Source organism: Dipodomys merriami, unplaced genomic scaffold (genome assembly GCF_024711535.1).
Source record: "Dipodomys merriami isolate MVZ:Mamm:240054 unplaced genomic scaffold, mDipMer1.0.p SCAF_718, whole genome shotgun sequence".
NCBI lineage: Eukaryota > Metazoa > Chordata > Mammalia > Rodentia > Heteromyidae > Dipodomys > Dipodomys merriami.
Window position 1 is genome coordinate 242,227 of NW_027206311.1, and position 24,837 is coordinate 267,063.

The 24,837-nt window shown below is 46.6% G+C and overlaps 1 protein-coding gene across 5 annotated transcripts in view; it reads right to left on the minus strand.

Moving 5' to 3' along the window:
• Window positions 1–23,966, minus strand: part of LOC138818135 (rho guanine nucleotide exchange factor 2) — a 70,358-nt gene extending 46,392 nt beyond the window's left edge. For 4 of the 5 annotated variants that reach the window (XM_070009051.1, XM_070009048.1, XM_070009049.1 and 1 more), the window contains exons 1-2: window positions 8,821–9,112; window positions 5,294–5,411 (exon numbers count right to left, since the gene is read on the minus strand). In XM_070009051.1, coding sequence (XP_069865152.1) covers window positions 5,294–5,411; window positions 8,821–9,095 — 393 coding nt within the window. In that variant the 5' untranslated portion in view covers window positions 9,096–9,112. Of the gene's footprint in view, window positions 1–5,293; window positions 5,412–8,820; window positions 9,117–23,770 lie in introns of those variants that run through there. The other variant, XM_070009052.1, reaches the window with a different exon arrangement.
• Window positions 23,967–24,837: the final 871 nt, after the last annotated feature.

The following is a 24,837-nucleotide window of genomic DNA, read 5'->3' on the forward strand; positions in this document are numbered from 1 at the left end:
AAACCTAAGCCAGGCACTGGTGGCTCACACCTGTAACTCTAGCTACTCTGGATGCTGAGACCTGAGGATCCATTGTGGTTCTAAGCCTGCCTGGGCAGGAAAGTCTAAGAGACTCTTATCTCCAATTAACCACCTGAAAACCAAAGTAGTAGAGCTCTAGGCTTAAGCAGAAAAGTGGTATAGCTCCAGCCTTGTGCAGGAAAGCTCAGGAACAACTGCCTAGGCCCTGAATTCAAGACCCACAACAACAACAACAAAAAGCAATTCAATACTAAAGTAAGCAAAAGATATGAACATAAATTTTGTATTTCTAGTAAGGGTGGTTCAGAATAAGACTACAATGAAATTTGTGTGTGAGTATATGTGTGTGTGTGTGTGTGTATGAGTATGCATGTGTGCATGTACATGTGTGCTGGGAATGGAAACCAGGGCCTCTCTAATGCTAAAGCAGCACTCTGCCTCTGATGTGCACCTTCAGTTCCACAATGAGATTTGTAATTAAGAAGTTGATGAGGGCTGGGAAGGTGGCTCAGTGGTAGAGCGCTTGCCTTGCAAGCCTGAGGCCCTGGGTTCGATTCCTCAGCACCATATAAGCAAAAAGAAAAAAGCCGGAAGTGGCGCTGTGGCTCAAGTGGTAGAGCGCTAGCCTTGAGCTGAAGAGCTGAGGGACAGTGCCCAGGCCCAGAGTTCAGGCCCCACAACCGGACCCAAAAAAAAAAAAGAAGTTGATGATAGGGGCTGGGAAGGTGGCTCAGTGGTAAGAATGCTTGCCTTGCATGCATGAGGCCCTGGGTTCGATTCCTCAGCACCACATAAGAAAAAAGCCGGAAGTGGTGCTGTTGCTCAAGTGGTAGAGCGCTAGCCTTGAGCTGAAGAGCTGAGCGACAGCGCCCAGGCCCAGAGTTCAGGCCCCACGACCAGACCCAGAAAAAAAAAAAAAAAAGAAGTTGATGATAGGCTGGTAATGTAGCTTAGTGGCAGAGTGCTTGCCTTGTATGCATGAAGCCCTTGGCTAAATTCCTTAGTACCATATAAACAGAAAAGGCCAGAAGTGGAGCTGGCTCAAATGGTAGAGTGCTATCCTTGAGCAAAAGAAGCTCAGGGACAGTGCCCAGGCCCTGAGTTCAAACCCCAGGCCTGCCAAAAAACAAAACAAAACAAAACAAAAAAGTTGATGACAGCCAGGCACTGTGGCTCATGCCTGTAATCCTAGCTACTAGGGGAAGCTGAGATCTGAGGACCATGTTTCAAAGTGAGGCCAAGCAGGAAGGTCCATGAGACACTCATCTCCAATTAACCACTAGAAAACTGGAAGTGGTGCCGTGGCTCAAAGTGGTAGAGCACTAGCCTTGAGCAGAAAAGTTCAGTAATAGTGTCTAAGCCATGAGTTCAAGCCGCACAACTGACCAAAAAAAAAAAAAGTTGTCTGCTGGATGCCAGTAGCTTACACCTAGCTACTCAGGAGGCTGAGATCTGAGGATCTCACTTCAAAGCCAGACAGAGCAGGAAAGTCCATGAGACTCTTTTTTTTTTCCTTTTTCTTTTGGTTGGTTGTGAGGCTTGACGCTGTCCCTGCGCTCTTCAGCTCAAGGCAAGGCTCTACTGCTTGAGCCACAGGCTGGCTTTGAACCGAGATCCTCAGATCTTAGCCTCCTGAGTAGCTAGGATTACAAGCATGAGCCACCGGTGCTTGGCCTCCATGAGACTTTTTTTTTCTTTTTTTTTTTTGGGGGGGGGGGTCTGGTTGTGGGGCCTGAACTATGGGCCTGGGCGCTGTCCCTCAGCTCTTCAGCTCAAGGCTAGCACTCTACCACTTGAGCCACAATGTCACTTTCGTCTTTTTTTTTCTGCTTATGTGGTGCTGAGGAATCGCACCCAGGGCCTCATGCATGCAAGGCAAGCACTCTACCACTGAGCCACCTTCCCAGACCCTCCATGAGACTCTTATCTACAATAAATTACCAGCAATCTGGAAGTGGCACTGTGGCTCAAATGGTAGAGTGCTCGCCTTGAGCTGAAGAGCTGAGGAACAGTGCCCAGGCCCAGAGTTCAATCCCCTTGGCCGACAAAAAAAAAAAAGTCAATGACAAATGTTGAGGAGGATATGGATCAGAGAAAACTCATTCTGTGCTGATGAAATGGAAAACAATTTGTCACTCTCATGTAAAATTGTCTATCTGCACAATCTGTGATACAACAATCCTACTCTGAACTATAAATGCTTCAGAAATTCTCACAAATGTGTACTAAACACTGGAGAAAAGGCTGTCGATAGAGCATATCTTCATGATAGTAACCAATGCTGGAACCCAGTGGCTCACAATGATAATCCTAGCTACTCAGGAGGCTGAGATCTGAGAATCATGGTTCTCAAGAAAGTTTATGAGACTTATTTCCAGCCAATCACTAAAAAAGCTGGAAGTGGAGCTGTGGCTCAAATAGTAGAGTACTAGCCTTGAGCAAAAATGCTCAGGGACAGTGCCCAGTTCAAGCCCAGGACCAATGCACACAAGACACACACAAGACACACACAGACACACACACACACAATCTAAGCAAATATTTATTAACATTAGAATGGAATTAAAATAAATAACAGCAACAATTTACAACACAGTAACAATTTGCATATATTTGTGTTAAGACAAAAATTTTTGGCAATACTAGAGTTTGAACTCAGGGCTTCTTTTTTTTTTTTTGTCGGTCGTGGGGCTTGAACTCTGGGAGCGTGCGCTGTCCCTCAGCTCTTCAGTTCAAGGCTAGTGCTCTACCACTTGAGCTACAGGACCACTTCTAGTTTTCTGGTGGCTTACTGGAAATAAGAGTTTCATAGACTTTCCTGCCCGGGCTGGCTTTGAACCATGCTCCTCAGATCTCAGCCTCCTGAGCAGCTAGGATTACAGGTGTGAGCCACCAGCGCCCAGCACAGGGCTTCATTTTTGCCACCACTTGAACCACATCTCCCGTCCCAAGCAATTTGGAGTGGCAGTGTTTACTGGGGTTTGAACTCAGGGCCTGGGAACTATCCCTTAACTTTTTCACTCATGACTAGGGCTCTCCCACTTGAGCCACAGCTCTACTTCCAGTATTTTTGTAGGTAATTGAAGATAAGAATTGAATAGTCGTTCCTGCTCTGGCTAGCTTAGAACCACAACCCTTAGATCTCAGTCTTCTAAGTAGTTAAAATTACAGAAGTAAGCCACTAGCACCTGGCTCCAAACAGTTATTTTATTTATTTATTTATTTGGTTGTGAGGCTTGAACTTTGGGCTTGGGCACTGTCCCTGAGCTCTTCAGCTTAAGGCAAGTGCTCTACCACTTGGGCCACAGTGTTGCTTCCAGTTTTCTGGTGGTTAATTGGAGATAAAGAGTCTCATGGCCTTTCCTTCCCAGGCTGGATTTGAACCATGATCTTCAGATCTCCTGAGTAGCTAGGATTATAGGCATGAGCCACCAGCACTCGGCCAAAACATTTTTTATTTTTATTCTTTTTTTTTGCAGTCCTGGAGCTTGAGCTTTGGGCTTGGGCACTGTACTTGAGCCTCTCTGTGCTCAAGGCTAGCACTCTGTCACATGAGCCACAGCACCAATTCTGGCTTTTTCTGTTTATGTGGTGCTAAGGAATTGGATCCAGAGCTTCATGCAAGCTAGGCAAACACTCTACCACTAAGCTATATTCCCAGCCTGGGCTGGAAATACAAACTAGAAAGTTTTAAGCCGAACACCAGTGGCTGTGATCTTAGCTACTCAGGAGCCTGACATCTGCGGATGGCAGTATGAAGCCAGCCAAGGTAGTAAAGTCCCTGAGACTCCAATTAAAAAAAAAAAAAAAGCCAGAAGTGGAGCTATAATAGCTCAAATGGTAGAGCTCTAACCTTGAGCAAAAGCAGCTCAGGGACAGTGCTTAGGCACTAAGTTCAAGCCCTAGTACTTTCTGTCTGTCTGTCTGTCTGTCTGTCTGTCTGTCTGTCTCTCTCTCTCTCTCTCTCTCTCTCTCTCACACACACACATACACACACAATATATATAGTTTTATTATTTTGACTTTTGGAAAGATGAAATAAGTTTCTTCAGCTGGTAAGTGAAGAATCTAAGAGTCAGTTAGCTAAAAAAAAATAAAATAAAATAAAAATCCAAATCTGGTGCCAATAGCTCACACCGATAATCCTAACTACTCAGGGGGCTGAGATCTGAGGATCACGGTTCAAAGCCAGCCTGGGCAGGAAAGGCCATGAGCCTTTTATCTCCAATTAACCACCAGAAAACAGGAAGTGGTGCTGTCGCTCAAATGGTAGAGCATTAGCCTTGAGCTGAGGAGCTGAGAGACAGTGCTCAGGCCCAGAGTTCAAGCCCTATGACCAATCCCCCCATCCCCCCCCACGCAAAAAAAAAAAAAAAATCCCGCTTTTTCTACTATAGCATATTGGAATGAGGATGGGAGACTTGGGGATGGGGAAAGGCAGTGATGGGAAGTTAGGAGTTCTTGCTATTTCCTTGGCAGGCTGGGCTCAGTGTCTTTCAGCATCCTCCCAACAGTGAGGCTGGTGTTGGAACCTCTAGCCAACTAAGGAATGAGCTAGAGGAGAGACCACGTTTCACCACTGGGCTTGAACATGTCAGGGATTCTCAGCTAACAGACCCAGAAGCGTCTCCTAAGCCCCAAGTATCCTCAGTGACTCTGAGATCTTCAGACGCCCCTCCCTTAGTTATATTTCCTCCTTCCTTTCCTTCAGCCCTCCTCCCTTCTCCTGGGTTGTTGAACCCAGGGACTCACAAATAATAAGCAATCGCTCCAGCACTGAACTATATCCTCAACATTCTATATGCTTTGTCCATCGATACGCCTACAACTATCTTGTTAGAGCACTATTGTATTTTGGGGGGGACTAGATGCCAAGTTTCATCCCACAAGCATTAAGTTCAGCTCAAACTGTGGGAAATGTGGGGCCACAGAAAGAAGTGGTTATAACTACTAGAGGAACAGGGAGCTTTTAAGGAAAGAACAGAGATACCCACATCAACACAGAGACAGAGACATAGAAAGGAAGAAACAGAGAGTCTTAGAAACTAAGACACAGAGGCAGGATACTGAGTCTGGAACAGAGAATACAAACCCTGAGAAGCAGACAGAGGGGTACAGATGAGATTCAGATTTGGTCAGATGGAGTCAGAGTAATGCCTGGGCAGAGCGAAACTCAGCAGCTGGCAGAACAGAAGAGACACAGAGTGGTGTTAGACAGGCAAGGGGCAGGAGAGGGGGAGCAAGGCAGAAGCTTCCATGGGTTCTATCATACCAGGTGGGAGGGTTGGCCACTCTGCTGCTGTGCTCCCAGAAAAGTGTCCAGTTTTTCTTGGCTCTGCAGAAAGAGGGCTTCCTGGGGGCCTGGGCATCCCGGTGGCTGCAGTCTCCTCCTGAAACACACATTGCCACCACTGCCCTTTGTAGCTAGTGACCCGTGATGGGCACCACGGAGGAACACTGCCTTAGCACAGCCCTCTTGTTTGCCCCCCAGCCCAACCCTTCCTGTTGGCATAGGCACAGGCCAGACCCAAACAGGCCTCTCCTTTTGGAGCTCTGCTTTGGCAGCGCTGCAGAGCTGGCTATGGACAAGGGTGGCCCCTACTGTCTAAGTGCAGTACTGCCGTCCATAAGAGAGCCAGTCTGGGAAGGGTGGAAAGGCAAGCTGCCCCACCATCTTCCCTCTTGACCCAAAGTGTAGAATCGCCTATCATGAGAGGTTGGTGGCACCTGAGACAACCTGAGAAGGTTGACATTGTATAGAGGATACCAAGGGCATCTCTGCTTTCAACTAAATTGTGTGTGTGTGTGTGTGTGTGTGTGTGTGTGTGTGTGTGTGTGTGTGTGTGTGTGTGTGTGTGTGTGTGTGTGTGTGTGTGTGTGTGTGTGTGTGTACTGGGTGAGCCTAAGTGCTTCCCCTTAAATTTTACACTCAAGGCTGTCACTCTACCACATGAGCCACAGCTTTACTCACAGAGTTTTGGTGTTTAATTGGAAGTAAGAGTCTTATGGGCCAGGTGCAGATGGCTCATACCCATAATCTTACTCAGGAGGCTGAGATCTGAGAATCATGGTTCAAAACCAGCCCAGGCAGGGAAGTCTCTAAGACTCATCTACAGTTAACCAAAAAAAGCCAGAAGTAGAGCTGTGGCTGAAAGTGGTAGAGCACTAGCTTTGAGCACAAAAGCTCAGGGACAGTGCCTAGGCCTTGAATTCAATCTCCAGGAATGGAACAAGAGAGAGAGAGAGAGACTGACTTAGGAACTTTCCTGCCCACACTGGCTTTGAATTGTGATCCTGATTTCAGCCTCCTGAGTAGTTAGGTGTGAGACATCAGCACCCAGCTAGTCTTTTTTTTTTTTTTTTCTTTTGTCGGTCGTGGGGCTTGAACTCTGGGCCTGGGCGCTGTCCCTCAGCTCTTCAGCTCAAGGCGAGCACTCTACCACTTGAGCTACAGTGCCACTTCCGGTTTTCTGGTGGTTTATTGGAGATAGGAGTCTCACGGTCTCTCCTGCCCGGGCTGGCTTTGAACCGAGATCCTCAGATCTCAGCCTCCTGAGTAGCTAGGATTACAGGCGTGAGCCACCAGCGCCCGGCTCCAGCTAGTCTTTTAAGCATTACTTTTCACTGAGTTCCCACCCAAGCCAGTTCAGTGACAAGGTCCAGGGTCCTTTACCCTCACTCAGCCTAAAAAGTGGTGCCCAAGAAGCTAAAGAAGATTGGTCTACCCATCAGAGCTAAGGGAACTTGCACAAGGGGACCATTGCCAAAGAAAAGTGACAGTGTCCTTCCATGGCCAGCAAAGCCCTATGATGACCACTCACACTGAACTCTTTGCATGGACCCCCTTGGACCTTCTCTTTCCAGCTTCCTCTGCCTTTGGGGAAGTGATCAGGGATTTTCCAGGGGCGAGGGAAGAGATGGCTCTCAAGCATGGTTGTAACCCCATTGCAGCCCTGGACCGTAAAGTCCTGGGGCTTGAACTCAGGGCCTCGGCAATGTCCCTGGGCTGCTTTTGCTCAAAGCTAGAATTTGAGCCACAGCACCACTGACAGCCTTTTCTGTTTATGTCGTGCTGAAGAATCGAACCTAGGGCTTCATGCATGCTAGGCAAGTACTCTACCACTGAGCACCTTCCCAGCCTGTAAATTAGTCTTAAGAAATTTTGAGCCGGGAGCTGGTGGCTCACGCCTGTAATCCTAGCAACTCAGGAGGCTGAGATCTGAGGATCGCGGTTCAAAGCCAGCCCGGGCAAGAAAGACTCCTATCTCCAATAAACCACCAGAAAACTGGAAGTGGCACTGTAGCTCAAGTGGTAGAGTGCTCGCCTTGAGCTGAAGAGCTGAGGGACAGCGCCCAGGCCCAGAGTTCAAGCCCCACGACCGACAAAAGAAAAAAAAAAAATTTGAATCTGCCTCTACCTAACCTAGCAAGTGGGCAGAAATCTGGGATTTCTGAGCCTTTTTCTCTCAAGAACCCTTCTAAAGTTTTTCTGGCCTCAATTTCCTCATATGTAAACTTAGGAGGATACTAGGTCACATGATCTGGTTTTGGAAGCTTTGACATCATAATATGGGTCTATGAAACCGAATGTGCACAAGGTGTTGGTGACTCATCCTATAATCCTAGCTACCTAGGAGGCTGAGATCAGAGGATCATTTAAACCCCATCCCAGGCAGGAAAGCATGGGAGACTCTTATCTCCAATTAACCACCAGAAAATCCAAAGTAGCATAGTGGCTCAAAGTGGTAGAGCACTCAGGAACAGCACCCAGGCCCTGAGTTCAAGCCTCACAACTGAGGAAAGAAAGAAAGAAAGAAAGAAAGAAAGAAAGAAAGAAAGAAAGAAAGAAAAGAAAGAAAGGAGGGAGGGAGGAAGGAAGGAAGGAAGGAAGGAAGGAAGGAAGGAAGGAAGGAAAGAAGGAAGGAAGATCCCAAAGTAGAGCCCAAGCATCCTATACTCACCCCAACTCTACACCTTCTTCCTACTCCCACCCTCTACCTACCTGTAAGATCAGGTAGAAAAGAGGAGTTAGGGTCACTAGGGAGGGCCCCATTTTGTTTTTTTGGTTTTTTTTTGGGAGGGTCCAGTTGTGGGGCCTGAACTCTGAGCCTGGGCGCTGTCCTTCAGCTCTTCAGCTCAAGGCTAGTGCTCTACCACTTGAGCCACAGCGCCCCTTCCAGCTTTTTTTTTTCTGCTTATGTGGTGCTGAAGAATCAAACCCAGGGCTTCAAGCATGCAAGGCGAGTGCTCTACCACTGAGCCACCTTCCCAGCCCCAGCGGGCCCCATTTTGGAAGTCAGGATCTCTCCTTCCTAGAGGCTGGGTACTGATTCTTTAGGGAGAGCTCTAGAAGCCCCAGGTATGCTGCCATTCTTTTTTTTTTTTTTTGGTAGGTTATGGGGCTTGAGCTCTGGGCCTAGGTGCTGTCCCTCAGCTCTACAGCTCAACCACTTGAGCCACAGGGCCACTTCCAGTTTTCTGGCAGTTTATTGGAGATAAGAGTTTCATGGCTTTTCCTGCCCAGGATGGCTTTGAACCACGACCATCAGATCTCAGCCTCCTGAGTAGCTAGGATTACAGGCGTGAGCCACCTGCACCCGGCTCCTCCCCTGCCATTCTTAAGAGATGGATGTCTCTCTAGAGAGAGCAAGGGAGACACAGAGCCCAGGATATTACTTCCCAACCACGTTCTCCAAGATCCAGGTCTTGAAGGAGAGAGAGAGAGAGAGAGAGAGAGAGAGAGAGAGAGAGAGAGAGAGAGAGAGAGAGAGAGAGAGAGAGAGTTCTCTAGGGACTTACCTGTTCAGTGGTTCCTGGAGTTCTCTGTCAGGACCCCAACTATGTCTTTTAAAGGGGTCATAGGTGTGGCTATGGGCACGAAATGCCCCTGATCTTCTGAGGGATGAAGCATAGATGCCATTTTCTACTTCCTTTTTTCCTTCCCTCTCCTCCTCTTCCTCCTCCTCTTCCTCCAGCTGTTCTCTGGATTCCACTGCAGATAAGCAGCGGCGAGTACGGCTTTGGGGTACCAGGTCTCCACCTGCAAGGAACACCTCTGGGACAGCTGTGTTCATGGGAGGTACACGCTGGCCTGTCTGAGTCAAGAAATAAAGAAGGGTGAGCAGAGTTCTAGAACTTTGGAACTCAAAGGCTGTCACAATCAGCCCAGGCTTCAGAGCATCTAGTCTCTCATTTTACTGAGACACAGAATTCAAGAATGTATGCTTAGGTTCATGATGTGGACTGTTTGCAGACTCAAGTCTGGAACTTGGATTTTCTGGTTCCTAATCTGTTATATTCTTTCCAGTACACTAAGAGATCCTTGCCAGGCCTAGTGGTTCATACCTGTAGTCCCAGTATTTGGGAAGAAGGAGAGGAGAATTGTAAACTCCAGGCTATCCTGGACTATGCACACTAGATTCTGCCTAAAAAAGTAAATAAAGTAAAATAGGTCCCTGATTTTTCATTGTTATTTCATTTTCTCAAATAACTATATGGCAAAGCTAAGTGAAATATAAGCCAAGATAAGAGAATTAATGCTTATGTCCTCAAGGAATTCACACTCCAGTGTTGAATGTATATGTACATACATGTTTACACATGTATCTATATACACAGGCAAAAGCACAAGCCACAATTGACTACTGATTGGAATATAACAGATGATAAAAAGAAAAATTTCATCAAAGTCAAGTGCCAGTAGCTCACACTTGTAATCCAAGCTACTCAGAAGGCTGAGATCTGAGAAACAGAGTTAGAAGCCAATATGGGTAAGAAAGTCCATGAGACTTTTTTTTTTTTTTTGATCGGTCATAGGGTCTGAACTCTGGGCCCAGGCACTGTTCCTTAGCTCTTCAGCTAAAGTCTAGCGCTCTTACCACTTGAGCCACAGCGCCACTTCCAGCCTTTTCTGCTTTAGTGATGCTGAGGAATTGAACCCAGAGCCTTATGCATGCAGGGCAAACACTCTACTGCTGAGCCACCTTCCCAGCCCTCCATGAGACTCTTATCTCCAGTTAAGCAGCAAAAAGCCAGAAGTGGCCTGATGCCTGTGGCTCACACCTGTAATTCCAGCCACTCAGGATGCTGAGATCTGAGGATCATGGTTCAAAGACAACCCAGGCAGAAAAGTCCCTGAGACTCTTATCTCCAATAAACTACCAGAAAACCGGAAGTGGCACTGTGGCTCAAGTGGTAGAGCACTCGCCTTTAGCTGAAGAGCACAGGGACAGTACCCAAGCCCAAAGTTCAAGCCCCACAACCAACAACAACAAAAAGAGTGAGCACATCTTATCCATTGGTAGATACCAAGAAGGGACATATAAGGAAGATCACCTCTGAGAGTACATGGAGATGGAGTAATTAGGATATGGTCAAGGGGAAAGAGAAGATATTTGATCAATAAAGTAACAGTGGGGCCGGGCGCTGGTGGCTCACGCCTGTAATCCTAGCTACTCAGGAGGCTGAGATCTGAGGATCTCGGTTCAAAGCCAGCCCGGGCAGGAGAGACCGTGAGACTCCTATCTCCAATAAACCACCAGAAAACCGGAAGTGGCGCTGTAGCTCAAGTGGTAGAGCGCTCGCCTTGAGCTGAAGAGCTGAGGGACAGCGCCCAGGCCCAGAGTTCAAGCCCCACGGCCGACAAAAAAAATAAATAAATAAAGTAACAGTGGGGGGAAAAGGTTCATAAGTGAGAAAGGGTTATACATTCTTTGAAGACCATGTTTTTTATTTTTTTTTTCGGTCGTGGGGCTTGAACTCTGGGCCTGGGCGCTGTCCCTCAGCTCTTCAGCTCAAGGCGAGCGCTCTACCACTTGAGCTACAGCACCACTTCTGGTTTTCTGGTGGTTTATTGGAGATAGGAGTCTCACGGTCTCTCCTGCCCGGGCTGGCTTTGAACCGCGATCCTCAGATCTCAGCCTCCTGAGTAGCTAGGATTACAGGCATGAGCCACCAGCGCCCGGCTTGAAGACCATGTTTGTATGAGGAGTAGAAAGCCATTCTGACCTCATGTCACCGAGAAGGGCTCCAAGCATCAGCTACATCCCACTCATTTCCTCTCCTCTCTCCTGTCCACTGCTTTCACTAGAATTGGGGCTAGACTCCGTGAGTAAGACCACTCAAGTACTCTTCAAAGTAAAAATAAGCCTCATTCCGAAAAGAAGTACCAAGACCTCCAAAGTACCAAGATGGTAGAGGGGAGGAAATACTTGGGTAGAAATCCTGAAGGCTAGGTCTCTCCAGACACACCTGCAGGGAGTCTCTCAGACTCCTTTCTCCCAGGACTGCCTCCAGCTACTCAGGAAGTCCCTGAGGCTATGAATCTGAACCCTCTGTTCCTTGGTTTTCTGTGGGAGTGTCAAGCCTTCTTCTACAAGTTGTCAAAATCCCCAGGAAAGTACAGGTTCCCTCCCTTGCTCCTGTCCTGGGCTCCCACCCCTCCCAGAGCTACCAGGAAGAAAGTACTTGTGGCTGTGTATATTTTCCAACATGCCTTGCCTTCCCTCAGCATCTAAGTATCAACCACCACCACAATAATAATAGCCTTTATTGTTAATAGCACAATGTCAATTGCATTGCATGAATTATCATCTTATCTCAACACCTTTACAAGGTAAATATCATCACTGATTTTGTAGATGAATCTTTTTTTTTTTTTTTTTTTGGTCATGGGGCTTGCACTCTGGGCCTGGGTGCTGTCCCTCAGTTCTTCAGCTCAAGGCGAATGCTCTATGGCTTGAGTCACAGCGCAACTTCCAGTTTTGTGAGTGGTTTATTGGAGATAAGAGTCTCATGGAATTTCCTGCCTGGGCTGGCTTTGAACCATGATCCTCAGATCTCAGCCTCCTGAGTAGCTAGGATTACAGGCGTGAGCCACCAGTGCCTGGCTTGCAGATGATTCTAAGGCTAAAAAATTAAGCAAGGGAGGGATAAACAATGTTTGACAAGAAATGTACTCATTACCTTACTCATGTAACTGTAACCCCTCTAAATAAAATAAAAAATAAAATAAATACAAAGTAAGCAGGGTTGTATGGCTTATGATGGCAACAGAACTAGAAAATGCAGTTCTGGATTAGATCAGACACTATTAGACCTTATTCTGGAATTGATCAGCCCCTAAAGAAACTATATTCTTGTCGGGTGCCAGTGGCTCATGCCTGTAATCCTAACTACTTAGGAGGCTGAGATCTGAGGATCACGGTTCAAAGCCAGCCTGGGCAAGAAAGTCAGTGAGACTCTTATCTACAATAAATCACTCAGAAAACCAGAACTGGTGCTGTGGCTCAAGTGGTAGAGCGCTAGCCTTAAGCTGAAGAGCTCAGGGACAGCACCCAGGCCCAGAATTCAGGTCCTATGATGACCGATAAAAATAAATAAATAAATAAAAACCTATATTCTTGGACTTTTGAACAACAGGTATCTCTATTTCAATATGTTAAAGCCCTCCTCCTAGGATCCAATAGAGTAACAAATGGTTGATGATTAGTACAATCAGTGAAGATTACACACTCAGAAAAGAGGGTCCTCAGACACTGGCGGTAGGAAGACAGGAAGATAAGTGGGAGATGACTATTTAGAGCCATTCCTGTTTGCCCTTCCTCCCTCAAACAGCTAATCCATTTCAGAATCTCCTGTCTCTGCCTCAGCAGAAACAATGATGTGACATGGTATGATCTCATTCAGGAGCTAAATATAGTCATTGTGTGAGACCCAACCAGGCCACTCCCTAGCACCATTTCCTGAACTGGGGAGTCGGGGATGATGGTGGGTTGGGTCACTGCTGAGGGAAGGACAAGCTAGGAATGAAAGCCCAACTTGAATTTCCGAAATGGAGGAGGGAATGTCTCTGCGAGGGAGTTAAGGAAGCCTGGCTAAATCTCATCTCTGAAGGAAAGAAGAACAATTATTGGCATTGTAACATGGGAAGAGATAGAGATTAAAAAGCAGGGGGAAAAATCCTCTGAGGGGCTGGGAAGGTGGTTCAGTGGTAGAGCGCTTGCCTTGCATGCCAGAGGCCCTGGGTTCGATTCCTCAGCACCACATAAGCAAAAAGAAAAAATGCCGGAAGTGGCGCTGTGGCTCAAGTGGTAGAGCACTAGCCTTGAGCTGAAGAGCTGAGGGACAGCGCCCAGGCCCAGAGTTCCAGCCCATGACAGACCAAAAAAAAGGGGGGAAAAATGAAATGAGGTAAGGGAGAAGCTGCTAAGCAGACTCCATTCTCACAAGAGACTAAGAACAAAATGCTAGAAGATGGACGACTCTTTGAGATGTTGGACTGCAGTTGGTGTGAACTTGGGAGAAGTGTGGGGCATGTAAGACCTTAAGTAAGATTAGCAGTGTGAGTCTGGGGGCGTAGAATAGATGGTGTCTTTTTGGTTTGGTTTGTTTTGCTTTTGTTTTGTTGGTTGTGGGGCTTGAACTCTGGGCCTGGGCACTGTCTCTGAACTCTTCAGCTCAAGGCAAGCACTTTACCACTTGAGCGACACCATCACTTCCATTTTTCTAGTGGTTCATTGGAGGTAAAAGTCTCACAGATTTTCCTGCTTTGGCTGGCTTTGAATCTTACTTCTCAGATCTCAGCCTCCTGAATAGCTAGGATTACAGGCATGAGCCACTGGTGCCCAGCTCAGATGGTGTCTTTAACTCCTATTTCCTGCATGAGGAGCAAACAACAACATTTTTTCATTTTGTCAATATTTAACCCTGTGAGGCTGGGTGCTGGTGGCTCACACCTGTAATCCTAGCTACTCAGGGGGCTGAAATCTGAGAATTGGAGGGGGTGGGGTTGGCCTGGGAGAGGGGAGGGAGCAGTTGGGGAAGGGGGGGAGGAAAGGAATAGTAGGGGAAATATAAAGGAGGGTGTAACAATGCTCAATAGAACTCATTACCTTGCTCATGTAACTATAACCCCTCTGTACAGTATCTTTACAATAAAATTATATATATTTTAAAAATCTGAGAGCGGGGGGGGGAAGGGAAGGAAGGAGAAGGATTGGGATTGGGGGGAGGGGGGAGGCTGGGAAGGGATGTGATGGGTAAACAAAAGGAGGAGGCTGCAATGCTTGGTAAGAAATGTACGCATTATCCTTCCCATGTAATTGTAACCCCTCTGTACAGTATGTTCACAAATAAAATAAAATAAAATAAAATAAAAAGATTTTTAACATCCAAAAAAAAAAATCTGAGAGCAGGGTGCTGGTGGCTCACGCCTGTAATCCTAGCTACGGAGGAGGCTGAGATCTGAGGATAGAGGCAAGGAAAGTCCGGAAGATTCTTTGTTTTTTGTTTTTTTTTTTGGGGGGGGTCCGGTCGTGGGGCCTGAACTCTGGGCCTGGGCGCTGTCCCTCAGCTCTTCAGCTCAAGGCTAGTGCTCTACCACTTGAGCCATAGCGCCACTTCTGGCTTTTTGCTTATGTGGTGCTGAGGAATCGCACCCAGGGCCTCATGCATGCAAGGCGAGCGCTCTACCACTGGGCCACCTTCCCAGCCCCAAGTCCGGAAGATTCTTATCTCCAGAAGTGGCGCTGTAGCTCAAGTGGTACAGCGCTAGCCTTGAGCTGAAGAGCTGAGGGACAGGGCTCAGGCCCAAAGTTCAAGTCCCATGACAAACCAAAAAGAAAAAGATTCTTTTAACTTTTTTTTTCTTTGGGTCCGGTCGTGGAGCCTGAACTCTGGGCCTGGGCGCTGTCCCTCCGCTCTTCAGCTCAAGGCTAGCGCTCTACCACTTGAGCCACAGCGCCACTTCTGGCTTTTTTCTTTTTGTTTATGTGGTGCTGAGGAATCGAACCCAGGGCCTCTGGCATGCAAGGCAAGCGCTCTACCACTGAGCCACCTTCCCAGCCCCTACACAAGATTCTTATCTCCAATAAACCACCAGAAAACTGGAAGTGGTGCTGTGGCTCAAGCGGTAGAGCGCTTGCCTTGAGCTGAAGAGCCGAGGAACAGCGCCCAAGCCCAGAGTTCAAAGCCCTGCCCAAGCCCACAATTCAAGCCCATGACCGACAAAAAAAGAAAAAAAATATCTGAGGATTGTAGTTCAAAGCCAGTGCAAGCAGAAATGTCTACATGAGACTCTTATTTTCAATAAACTACTCAAAAAAGTTGGAAGTGATGATGTGGCTCAAGTGGTAGAGCACAAAGAGGCTCAGGGATAGCACCTAGGCCCTAAATTCAAGTCCCATGACCAGCAAAAATTTAGCCTTGTGAGCAGAGATACCAGGTACAGGGTGGATGCTACAGTTCAAGCCAAATTTCTGCTCTGGGAGAATAGCAGGACACTCAAGATCTTCCCAGTGGTCCTCAATTTCTGTCATCTTTCCAGCCTCTTATTATTCTTTTTTTTTTTGGGGGGGGTCCAGTCGTGGGGCCTGAACTCTGGGCCTGGGCACTGTCCCTCAGCTCTTCAGCTCAAGGCTAGCACTCTACCACTTGAGCCACAGCGCCACTTCTGGCTTTTTTCTTATGTGGTGCTGAGGAATCGAACCCAGGACCTTGAGCATGCAAGGCAAGTACTCTACCACTGAGCCACCTTCCCAGCCCCTCTTATTATTCTTTACCTAGTGAGGATCTCTGGTTATTCTTCTGTCCATCTCAGCTTTTTTGTTTGTTTGTTTTGCCAGTCCTAGGGTTTGAATTCAGGGCCTGGGCACTGTCCCTGAGCTTCTTTTGCTCAAGGCTAGAACTCTAGCACCACATTGGCTCTTTCTGTTTGTGTGGTACAGAGAAATCAAACCCAGGGCTTCATGCAAGCCAGGCAAGCACTCTACCAGTAGGTCACATTCCCAGCCTCCAGCCCAGCTTTTCAGTGTCTCTTTGTCAACCCTTTTTGACCCTAGATCTTAGCTCTGGAGGCTGCTGGTTGTCAGGGACAACCATCATGCTCCCCATAGTGTACTCCCTCCTCTTTACCCAGCACTCAAGATGATATATGGTGCCAGTGGCTCATATATATAATTCTAGATACTTAGGAGGCTGAGATCTGTAGGTCACAGTACAAAGCTAGCCCAGTCAAGAATGTCTGTGAAACTCTTATCTCCAATTAACCAGCAAAAAAGCTAGAAGTGGGGCTGAGAATGTGGCTTAGTGATAGAGTGCTTGCCTAGCCTGCGTGAAGCCCTGGGTTTGATTCCTCAGTACCACATAGAAAAAGCCAGAAGTGGTGATGTGACTCAAGTGATAGAATGCTAGTTTTGAGCAAAAAGAAACTCAAGGACAGTGCCCAGGCCCTGAGTTCAAACCCCAGGACTGGCAAAAAAAAAAAAGCTAGAAGTGGAGCTGTGGCTTAAGTGGTAGAGTGCTAGCCTTAAGCAAAAAGGCTCAAGGAGGGCTGGGAAGGTGGCTCAGTGGTAGAGCGCTTGCCTTGCATGCATGAGGCCCTGGGTTCAATTCCTCAGCACCACATAAGCAAAAAGAAAAAAAGCCAGAAGTGGTGCTGTGGCTCAAGTGGTAGAGTGCTAGCCTTGAGCTGAAGAGCTGAGGGACAGCGCCCAGGCCCAGAGTTCAGGCCCCATGACCGGACCAAAAAAAAAAAAAAGGCTCAAGGAGACACCCAGGCTGTCTGCTGTCTGAGTTTAACCCTCAGGACTAGTACAAACACTACAAACACACACACACACACACACACACACACACACACACACACAGCAACAGCTTTGCACACACACACACACACACACACACACACACACACACACACACACACACACACACACACACACACACAGAGCAACAGCTTTGCTGTCCTATGGGACCCACTGAATCCTGTAAAACTGTCTCCTTCAAACTGAAAAAAGTGATAGAAGCCGGGCGCTGGTGGCTCACGCCTGTAATCCTAGCTACTCAAGAGGCTGAGATCTGAGGATCGCGGTTCAAAGCCAGCCCGGGCAGGAGAGACCGTGAGACTCCTATCTCCAATAAACCACCAGAAAACCGGAAGTGGCGCTGTAGCTCAAGTGGTAGAGCGCTCGCCTTGAGCTGAAGAGCTGAGGGACAGCGCCCAGGCCCGGAGTTCAAGCCCCACGACCGACAAAAAAAAAAAAAAAAAAAAAAAAAAGGTGATAGAATAGCCTCAAGTAATTTAGAACAGGGGTGGACAAACTCTAACCCATGGGCCAGATCTGTCCTCTACCTTTTTATTTTATTTATATTATACTTATTTGTCAGTCGTGGGGCTTGAACTCTGGGCCTGAGCACTATCCTGTAGTTCTTCAGCTCAAGGCAAGTGCTCTACCACTTGAGCCACAGCACCACTTCCAGATTTTTCTGCTTATGTGGTGCTGAGGAATTGAACCCAGGGCCTCATGCATACAAGGCAAGCACTCTACCACTGAACCACCTTCCTGGCCCATCATAAAGTTTTGTTTTTTTTTTTTGGTCGGTCGTGGGGCTTGAACTCTGGGCCTGGGCGCTGTCCCTTAGCTCTTCAGCTCAAGGCGAGCGCTCTACCACTTGAGCTACAGCGCCACTTCCGGTTTTCTGGTGGTTTTATTGGAGATAGGAGTCTCACGGTCTCTCCTGCCCCGGCTGGCTTTGAACCATGATCCTCAGATCTCAGCCTCCTGAGTTGCTAGGATTACAGGCGTGAGCCACCAGCGCCCGGCCTCGTTTTGTTTTTTAATACAGCTGTGATCACTCATTTGCACAGAGACCATATGGCTCACAAAGCCTAAAATATTTTTTAAGGTGTTTACAGAAAAAGTTTTCAGACTCAGGATCTACAGAAATTGAGTCTCTAAATCCCATGAAGAGGGGTTACATTGATCAAGATTATACTCATAAAGTGACTTATGGAATTAAAACCTCTCTGTACAACTTCTTAAAAAAACAATCTCAGGAAATGGGGCTGGGAAGGTGGCTCAGTGGTAGAGTGCTTGCCTTGCGTGCCTGAGGCCCTGGGTTCGATTCCTCAGCACCACATAAGCAAAATGAAAAAAGCCGGAAGTGGCGCTGTGGCTCAAGTGATAGAGTGCTAGCCTTGAGCTGAAGAGCTGAGGGACAGCACCCAGGCCCAGAGTTCAGGCCCCATGACCGGACCAAAAAAAAAAAAAAGGCTCAAGGAGACACCCAGGCTGTCTGCTGTCTGAGTTTAACCCTCAGGACTAGTACAAACACTACAAACACACACACACACACACACACACACACACACACACACAGCAACAGCTTTGCACACACACACACACACACACACACACACACACACATACACACACACACACACACACACAGAGCAACAGCTTTGCTGTCCTATGGGACCCACTGAATCCTGTAAAACTGTCTCCTTCAAACTGAAAAAAGTGATAGAAGCCGGGCGCTGGTGGCTCACGCCTGTAATCCTAGCTACTCAAGAGGCTGAGATCTGAGGATCGCGGTTCAAAGCCAGCCCGGGCAGGAGAGACCGTGAGACTCCTATCTCCAATAAACCACCAGAAAACCGGAAGTGGCGCTGTAGCTCAAGTGGTAGAGCGCTCGCCTTGAGCTGAAGAGCTGAGGGACAGCGCCCAGGCCCGGAGTTCAAGCCCCATGACCGACAAAAAAAAAAAAAAAAAAAAAAAAAGGTGATAGAATAGCCTCAAGTAATTTAGAACAGGGGTGGACAAACTCTAACCCATGGGCCAGATCTGTCCTCTACCTTTTTATTTTATTTATATTATACTTATTTGTCAGTCGTGGGGCTTGAACTCTGGGCCTGAGCACTATCCTGTAGTTCTTCAGCTCAAGGCAAGTGCTCTACCACTTGAGCCACAGCACCACTTCCAGATTTTTCTGCTTATGTGGTGCTGAGGAATTGAACCCAGGGCCTCATGCATACAAGGCAAGCACTCTACCACTGAACCACCTTCCTGGCCCATCATAAAGTTTTGTTTTTTTTTTTTGGTCGGTCGTGGGGCTTGAACTCTGGGCCTGGGCGCTGTCCCTTAGCTCTTCAGCTCAAGGCGAGCGCTCTACCACTTGAGCTACAGCGCCACTTCCGGTTTTCTGGTGGTTTTATTGGAGATAGGAGTCTCACGGTCTCTCCTGCCCCGGCTGGCTTTGAACCATGATCCTCAGATCTCAGCCTCCTGAGTTGCTAGGATTACAGGCGTGAGCCACCAGCGCCCGGCCTCGTTTTGTTTTTTAATACAGCTGTGATCACTCATTTGCACAGAGACCATATGGCTCACAAAGCCTAAAATATTTTTTAAGGTGTTTACAGAAAAAGTTTTCAGACTCAGGATCTACAGAAATTGAGTCTCTAAATCCCATGAAGAGGGGTTACATTGATCAAGATTATACTCATAAAGTGACTTATGGAATTAAAACCTCTCTGTACAACTTCTTAAAAAAACAATCTCAGGAAATGGGGCTGGGAAGGTGGCTCAGTGGTAGAGTGCTTGCCTTGCGTGCCTGAGGCCCTGGGTTCGATTCCTCAGCACCACATAAGCAAAATGAAAAAAGCCGGAAGTGGCGCTGTGGCTCAAGTGATAGAGTGCTAGCCTTGAGCTGAAGAGCTGAGGGACAGCACCCAGGCCCAGAGTTCAGGCCCCATGACCTAAATAAATAAATAAATAAATTTTAAAAAAATCTCAGGAAGGAGGACAAATGAGATTAAAAGAGGGACATTAAGGTTCATTCCATATCAACCAGGCATTTAGGAACGTTTTGGGAGGGGACATGGGGATGTCAACATGACTTTTTCCTAAATATCATCTGGAGCCCACAGGGGAATAGTAACCCATAGTGCTCACATCCAGTGGTGTGGTCCTCATGACCATTTCTTTTTTTTTTTTTTCACCAGGGCTGAGGACCGAACCCAGGGCCTTGCGCGCGCCGGGCGGGCGCCCTTCCGCTGGGCTAAACCCCCAGCTCCACCATTTCTTGAAATAGACATTATTCTCCGTATTTCACATATAAGAACAGACAGCATCAAGAGTTAAGTAATCTGAAAAAGGCCCTGTTGTGGATGAGAAGGGAAGATGAGCTTTCAAAACCTGATCCACCAGACTATGAAGCCTATGTTCTTTAGTAAAACCAGAAAGCAAAGCTCCCAAAGAGCAAGTGGTTGATTTTTTGAAAATCTAGCAACATTGTCATTCACCCCTCAACCCAGTCAAAGAAAGGAAACATCTTCCAAAAAAAAATTAGATGGGAGTTCCAGAGATGTTACATTTGCCCTTCTATTTCCTTTTACTTTAGAAGTCTGAAGAAAGTGATGGGTCAGGCAGGGCTCTGATTGTTTGCTACCAGCAAACAATGGGAGTAGGACCTGCCACTAGCTAAGCACTGAGGACTGGGGTCAATGCTGGTTTTCTCTTCAGAAGCTTGGGAGATTTCTTGCATCTGGCTCTGGGGTCCTAAATCTCCTGAGGCAGGAGGAAATAACAGGGAAGACCTCCCAGGAATAAAGTAGATAATAAAGATTGGAGAGGAAAGGAGAGGCCAGAAGACATAGCTTGTTTGCTCTTTCTTCATGCCTCCTAGCCCTGGGGGAACAGGGTCACAGAAAACCCTTTGATGGGTCAAATTTTAACTTACTATTTTTCTCCCATAGAAAGTAAATCATTAATCCTATAGTGCCTGGCAGAGAGGGTAGAGCAGAATGTCTTGTAGAAGCAGCTGCCTTCAGGTAAAGAAAGCTCCACTAATTGTAGTTTTTCCCTGCCCCTGTGCCCTGGATATTAACTATATCAGGAGTGCCCAACTGTCTTTGCCCTGTTTTGACTGAGACCAGGAACTACTCTGATTTTCTAACCGTCAGAAAGGGGTACAATCCCAAAATTTTTTGAAAGGAAAGATAGAGAAGACTCATACATTCATCAAATATTATTTTAGCACCAATCAAGTGTCAGATTCAGAAAAGTGGACCTACCCAGAAAGATCGATATACAAATGGAAGAGGGGAAAGTGGCTAATCTAGGCAAAAGCATCTGCTCAGATAAGCTTCCAGGTTGATTTTTTTTCTTTTCTTTTTTTTGGTGCCAGTATTGGGGCTTAAACTCAAGGCCTGTGGGGTCTACTACTTGAGTTATGCCTCCACTTCCGGCTCTTTGCAGGTTAATTGGAGATATGAGTATGTAAATTTGTCTGCCCCAGATGACTTCAACCTATGATCCTCAGATCACAGCCTGCGAAGTAGCTAGGTTAAAGGTATGAGCCACTGGTACATCCAAGTTGACTCTTGACTGGCATTCACCTACATGAGGGCCCAAAGGGCAGAATTACCAACTTTATTGTTAGTAAGTTCTAGAAATTCAACCTTAGCCAGACAGTTAAGCACCCCCAGTCCTTAATCTAACTACATTCACTCTACTAAGTCAGCAAGAAGGCATCTCAAACACCCACTTCAACCTCATCTCTATGATATACAAGGCTGTCAAGAATTTCACTGCTTTGGACTTCCAAAAGTGACTACTTGTTTTTTTTTTATTTTGTTATGTTTATTTTTTAAACTTTTTTCTTCTTTGCAAAATGGACTTAGGGACCCAGACTTCTTTATTTCTTGTGGGTCTATAACTGTCTGTTTGCTCTACCAGAGTCTTGAGTTCCCAACTAGGCCATGATATATATAGGATATGTAGAGGATAGGAAAGAAAAGGAGCAAGACTAATCAGTCTTTTACCTCCTGCCAATTTCTTGGCATGCACTCTGAGTGTTGTGCCAGAAGAGTGGGGCAAAGAGGGTCTGAGGTTCAGAGGGACACACCTGAGAAGACTTTGGCCATGGTGACCCAGGGAATTAACCCATAAGATTCCAGGAAACAGTTAAACATAGTAGGAAAAGCAGGAAACTCCTAATAGGATGGATAAGACAATCTGGAATTTAGAAGACCCTTGCCTTGAGGCATGATTAATTCCCTGGAATAAAAGAAATGTTAGGCATAAGAGGTGCCTGAGTGAATTAGGATCCCAAAGTTTTAAGACCTAGAGCCTTCCTTGGTATTCATAATTCCTGAGTAGGAAAGAGATCAAAAGACAGTAAAACAGTCTTTTGTGTGATATGAACTTGAATCTGAGCCTTAGCACTACAATTTTTTTACTTTATATATATATATATATATATACTTTATATATATAAGTATATATACTTTATATATATGTAATATATATGCATATATTATTGTAAAGATACTGTACAGAGGGGTTACAGTTACATGAGTCAGTAATGAGTACATTTCCTGTTGAGCACTGTTACTCCCCTTTGTTTTTCCCTTACCATCCCTTCCCTCCCCACCTCCCCAACTCCTCCCTCCCACCCCAACAAAGTTGTAAAGTTCATTTTCAACATAGTGTCTTGTACATTTCATTGTTACAATGGGTCAGCCTGTTTCAGCATTTTGTTATTTCCCTTCCCCTCCCCAAATTAGAAAAGTGTATATACAAGATGCAGGGTACCAGAATCAAATACAGTTAGCACTACAACATACTTCCTAATAGATATGCTTTCTTTAAAACTGATATCTTTTTTGGTTTTGTTTTTTACCAATCCTGGGGCTTGAAATCAGGGCCTGGACCCTGTCCATGAACCTCTCTGTGCTCAAGGCTAGCGCTCTACACTTGAGCTACAGTGCCACTTCTGGCTTTTTTGTTTGTGTGGTACTGAGGAATCAAACCCAGGGCTTCTCAATAAACCCTATGGTCTGGCAAACCCAGGGCTTCATGCATGCTAGGCAAGCACTCTATCACTAATCCACATTCCTAGCCCTTAAAACTTATTTATTTATTTATTTATTGGTGGTGCTGGGGTTGAAGTCAGGGCCTAGGAACTGTCCCTGAGTTTCTTTTGCTCAAGGCTAACACTCTACCACTTGAGGCACAGCACCACCTCTGGCTTTTTTTTTGGGTCCAGTCGTGGGGCCTGAACTCTGGGCCTGGGCGCTGTCCCTCAGCTCTTCAGCTCAAGGCTAGCGCTCTACCACTTGAGCCACAGCACCACTTCTGGTTTTTTTTCTTATGTGGTGCTGAGGAATTGAGCCTCAGGCATGCAAGGCAAGTGCTCTACCACTGAGCCACCTTCCCAGCCCCACCTCTGGCTTTTTCTGTTTAAATGGTACTGAAGAATCGAACCCAGGGCTCCATGAATGCTAGGCAAGCACTCTACCACATTCCCAGACCCTAAAACTGATATTTAATATAGGGTATGTCAACCCTGTTGGATTATTAGGACTAAAAAAGAATATATATATAAATTACTTAGTATAAGCAGAACACTGGTGGCTCATGCCTATAATCCTAGCTGAGAAGGCTGAGATCTGAGGATCAAGGTTCAAAGCCAGCCCAGGCAGAAAAGTCCGTGAGACTCTGATCTCCAATAAACTACTACAAAACTAGAAATGGTACTCTGGCTCAAGAGGTAGAGCACTGGCTTTGAGCTGAAGAGTGCAGGGACAGCGCCCAGGCCCCATGACTGACAAAAAAAAAAAAAAAAAGAAAAAAGAAAAAAAAGACTTAGTATAATTTGTCAATTATATAAATTTGTCCACTTGGACAAATTGTATGAATTAACCATTTGACTAAAATTCTGATTTATTTCCCTATGATTTATTTATGCCTGCACACGCACACACACACACACACACACACACACACACACACACACACACACACACACAGCGCACCCCTAATTAAAAATGAGAATAGAACATAGGTAGTTCCTACAGTATGAATTGCTTCCTGTTTCCCAGGATGCCAAAGGGTTCCTGGACTTCTCTGCTTCAGGGAAATACCCATTCATCAGGTAAAGACACAGAAAAGGGAAAAAGAAAACTCACCAGACTTGGGAGAGAGCCCAATGTTGAGAGACCTGTTCCTGCCCTCCGATGGTGACTTCAATAAAAGAAAAAATCCTGCTTTAGGTTGATCCTTTAAGGATCCAGGCCAGCACCTTGTTGAGAGGGAGGGGTCCTCTCTCTGGATGCTTCTAAAAGAACTGCTCATGGTACAGAAGTTTGCATAGGGCATAGGAGGGACTCATTCCAGCCCATACCAGCTGCCTCTTCAACTGCTCAAGCCCTTCCCTTCCCCACCCTACTTCAAACACCCTAGACAGTGCTATGCCCAGCCCTTTAACCTCTTCTGTGCCACTACCCTGTCCTTAGCATTTCCTAAACAAAGGGCTGCTACAAGCTTTAGGCTCCCATGAAAACAGGTATAAGAAGCCAAGCTGGGCCCACCCTGAGGGCAGAGGATGTGGGACTGTGACATCCAGGGAACTTTCACTGTCTCTCCAACAGGGACAGAAGGGTGGTAGGGGCAGGCAGAGAATGAGGACATGTCAGGAGAGAGCACGGCTGGCAATCTACTCAACAACATCTTATCCAGGTCAGCAGGATACTTTGAACTCTCAAAGTTGGCTTCAAAATTGCTCACAGGTCCCTTTAAGAAGCAGGTTACAGTAGTGGAGGGGGAAAGATTACATTTTGTGTATGTGTGATGAAAGTACAGGGAAAACCAATGACCAAGGCAGCTTCATCTGAGGAGGGCCCTAGTTTCAGCCAATAGGAACAGGGTGGCCAAGCAAGCAGCTCTGCACACAGGATTCATGGCATGGCTTGTTGTGGATACCAGGCAGCAGGATATTTGACCAGCTCCTCCACCCCTTTTCCTGACATTGGGGGATGGGTGGCTGACTCACCTTTATTTTTCACCAGTTTAGGCAAATTGGACTTGCTGAGGTAATGGGGATCTCCCCCCCACACACACACATACCTTCTGGTGGGTCCTGTGGGCTAGTGGGAAAGGCTTGTTGAAGTTAGATCTTGGCTGACTCGGCCAATTTACTAGATATGGAACCTTAGTTACCTATCAACTGCATTTCCTGCTTCTGTATAATACAGAT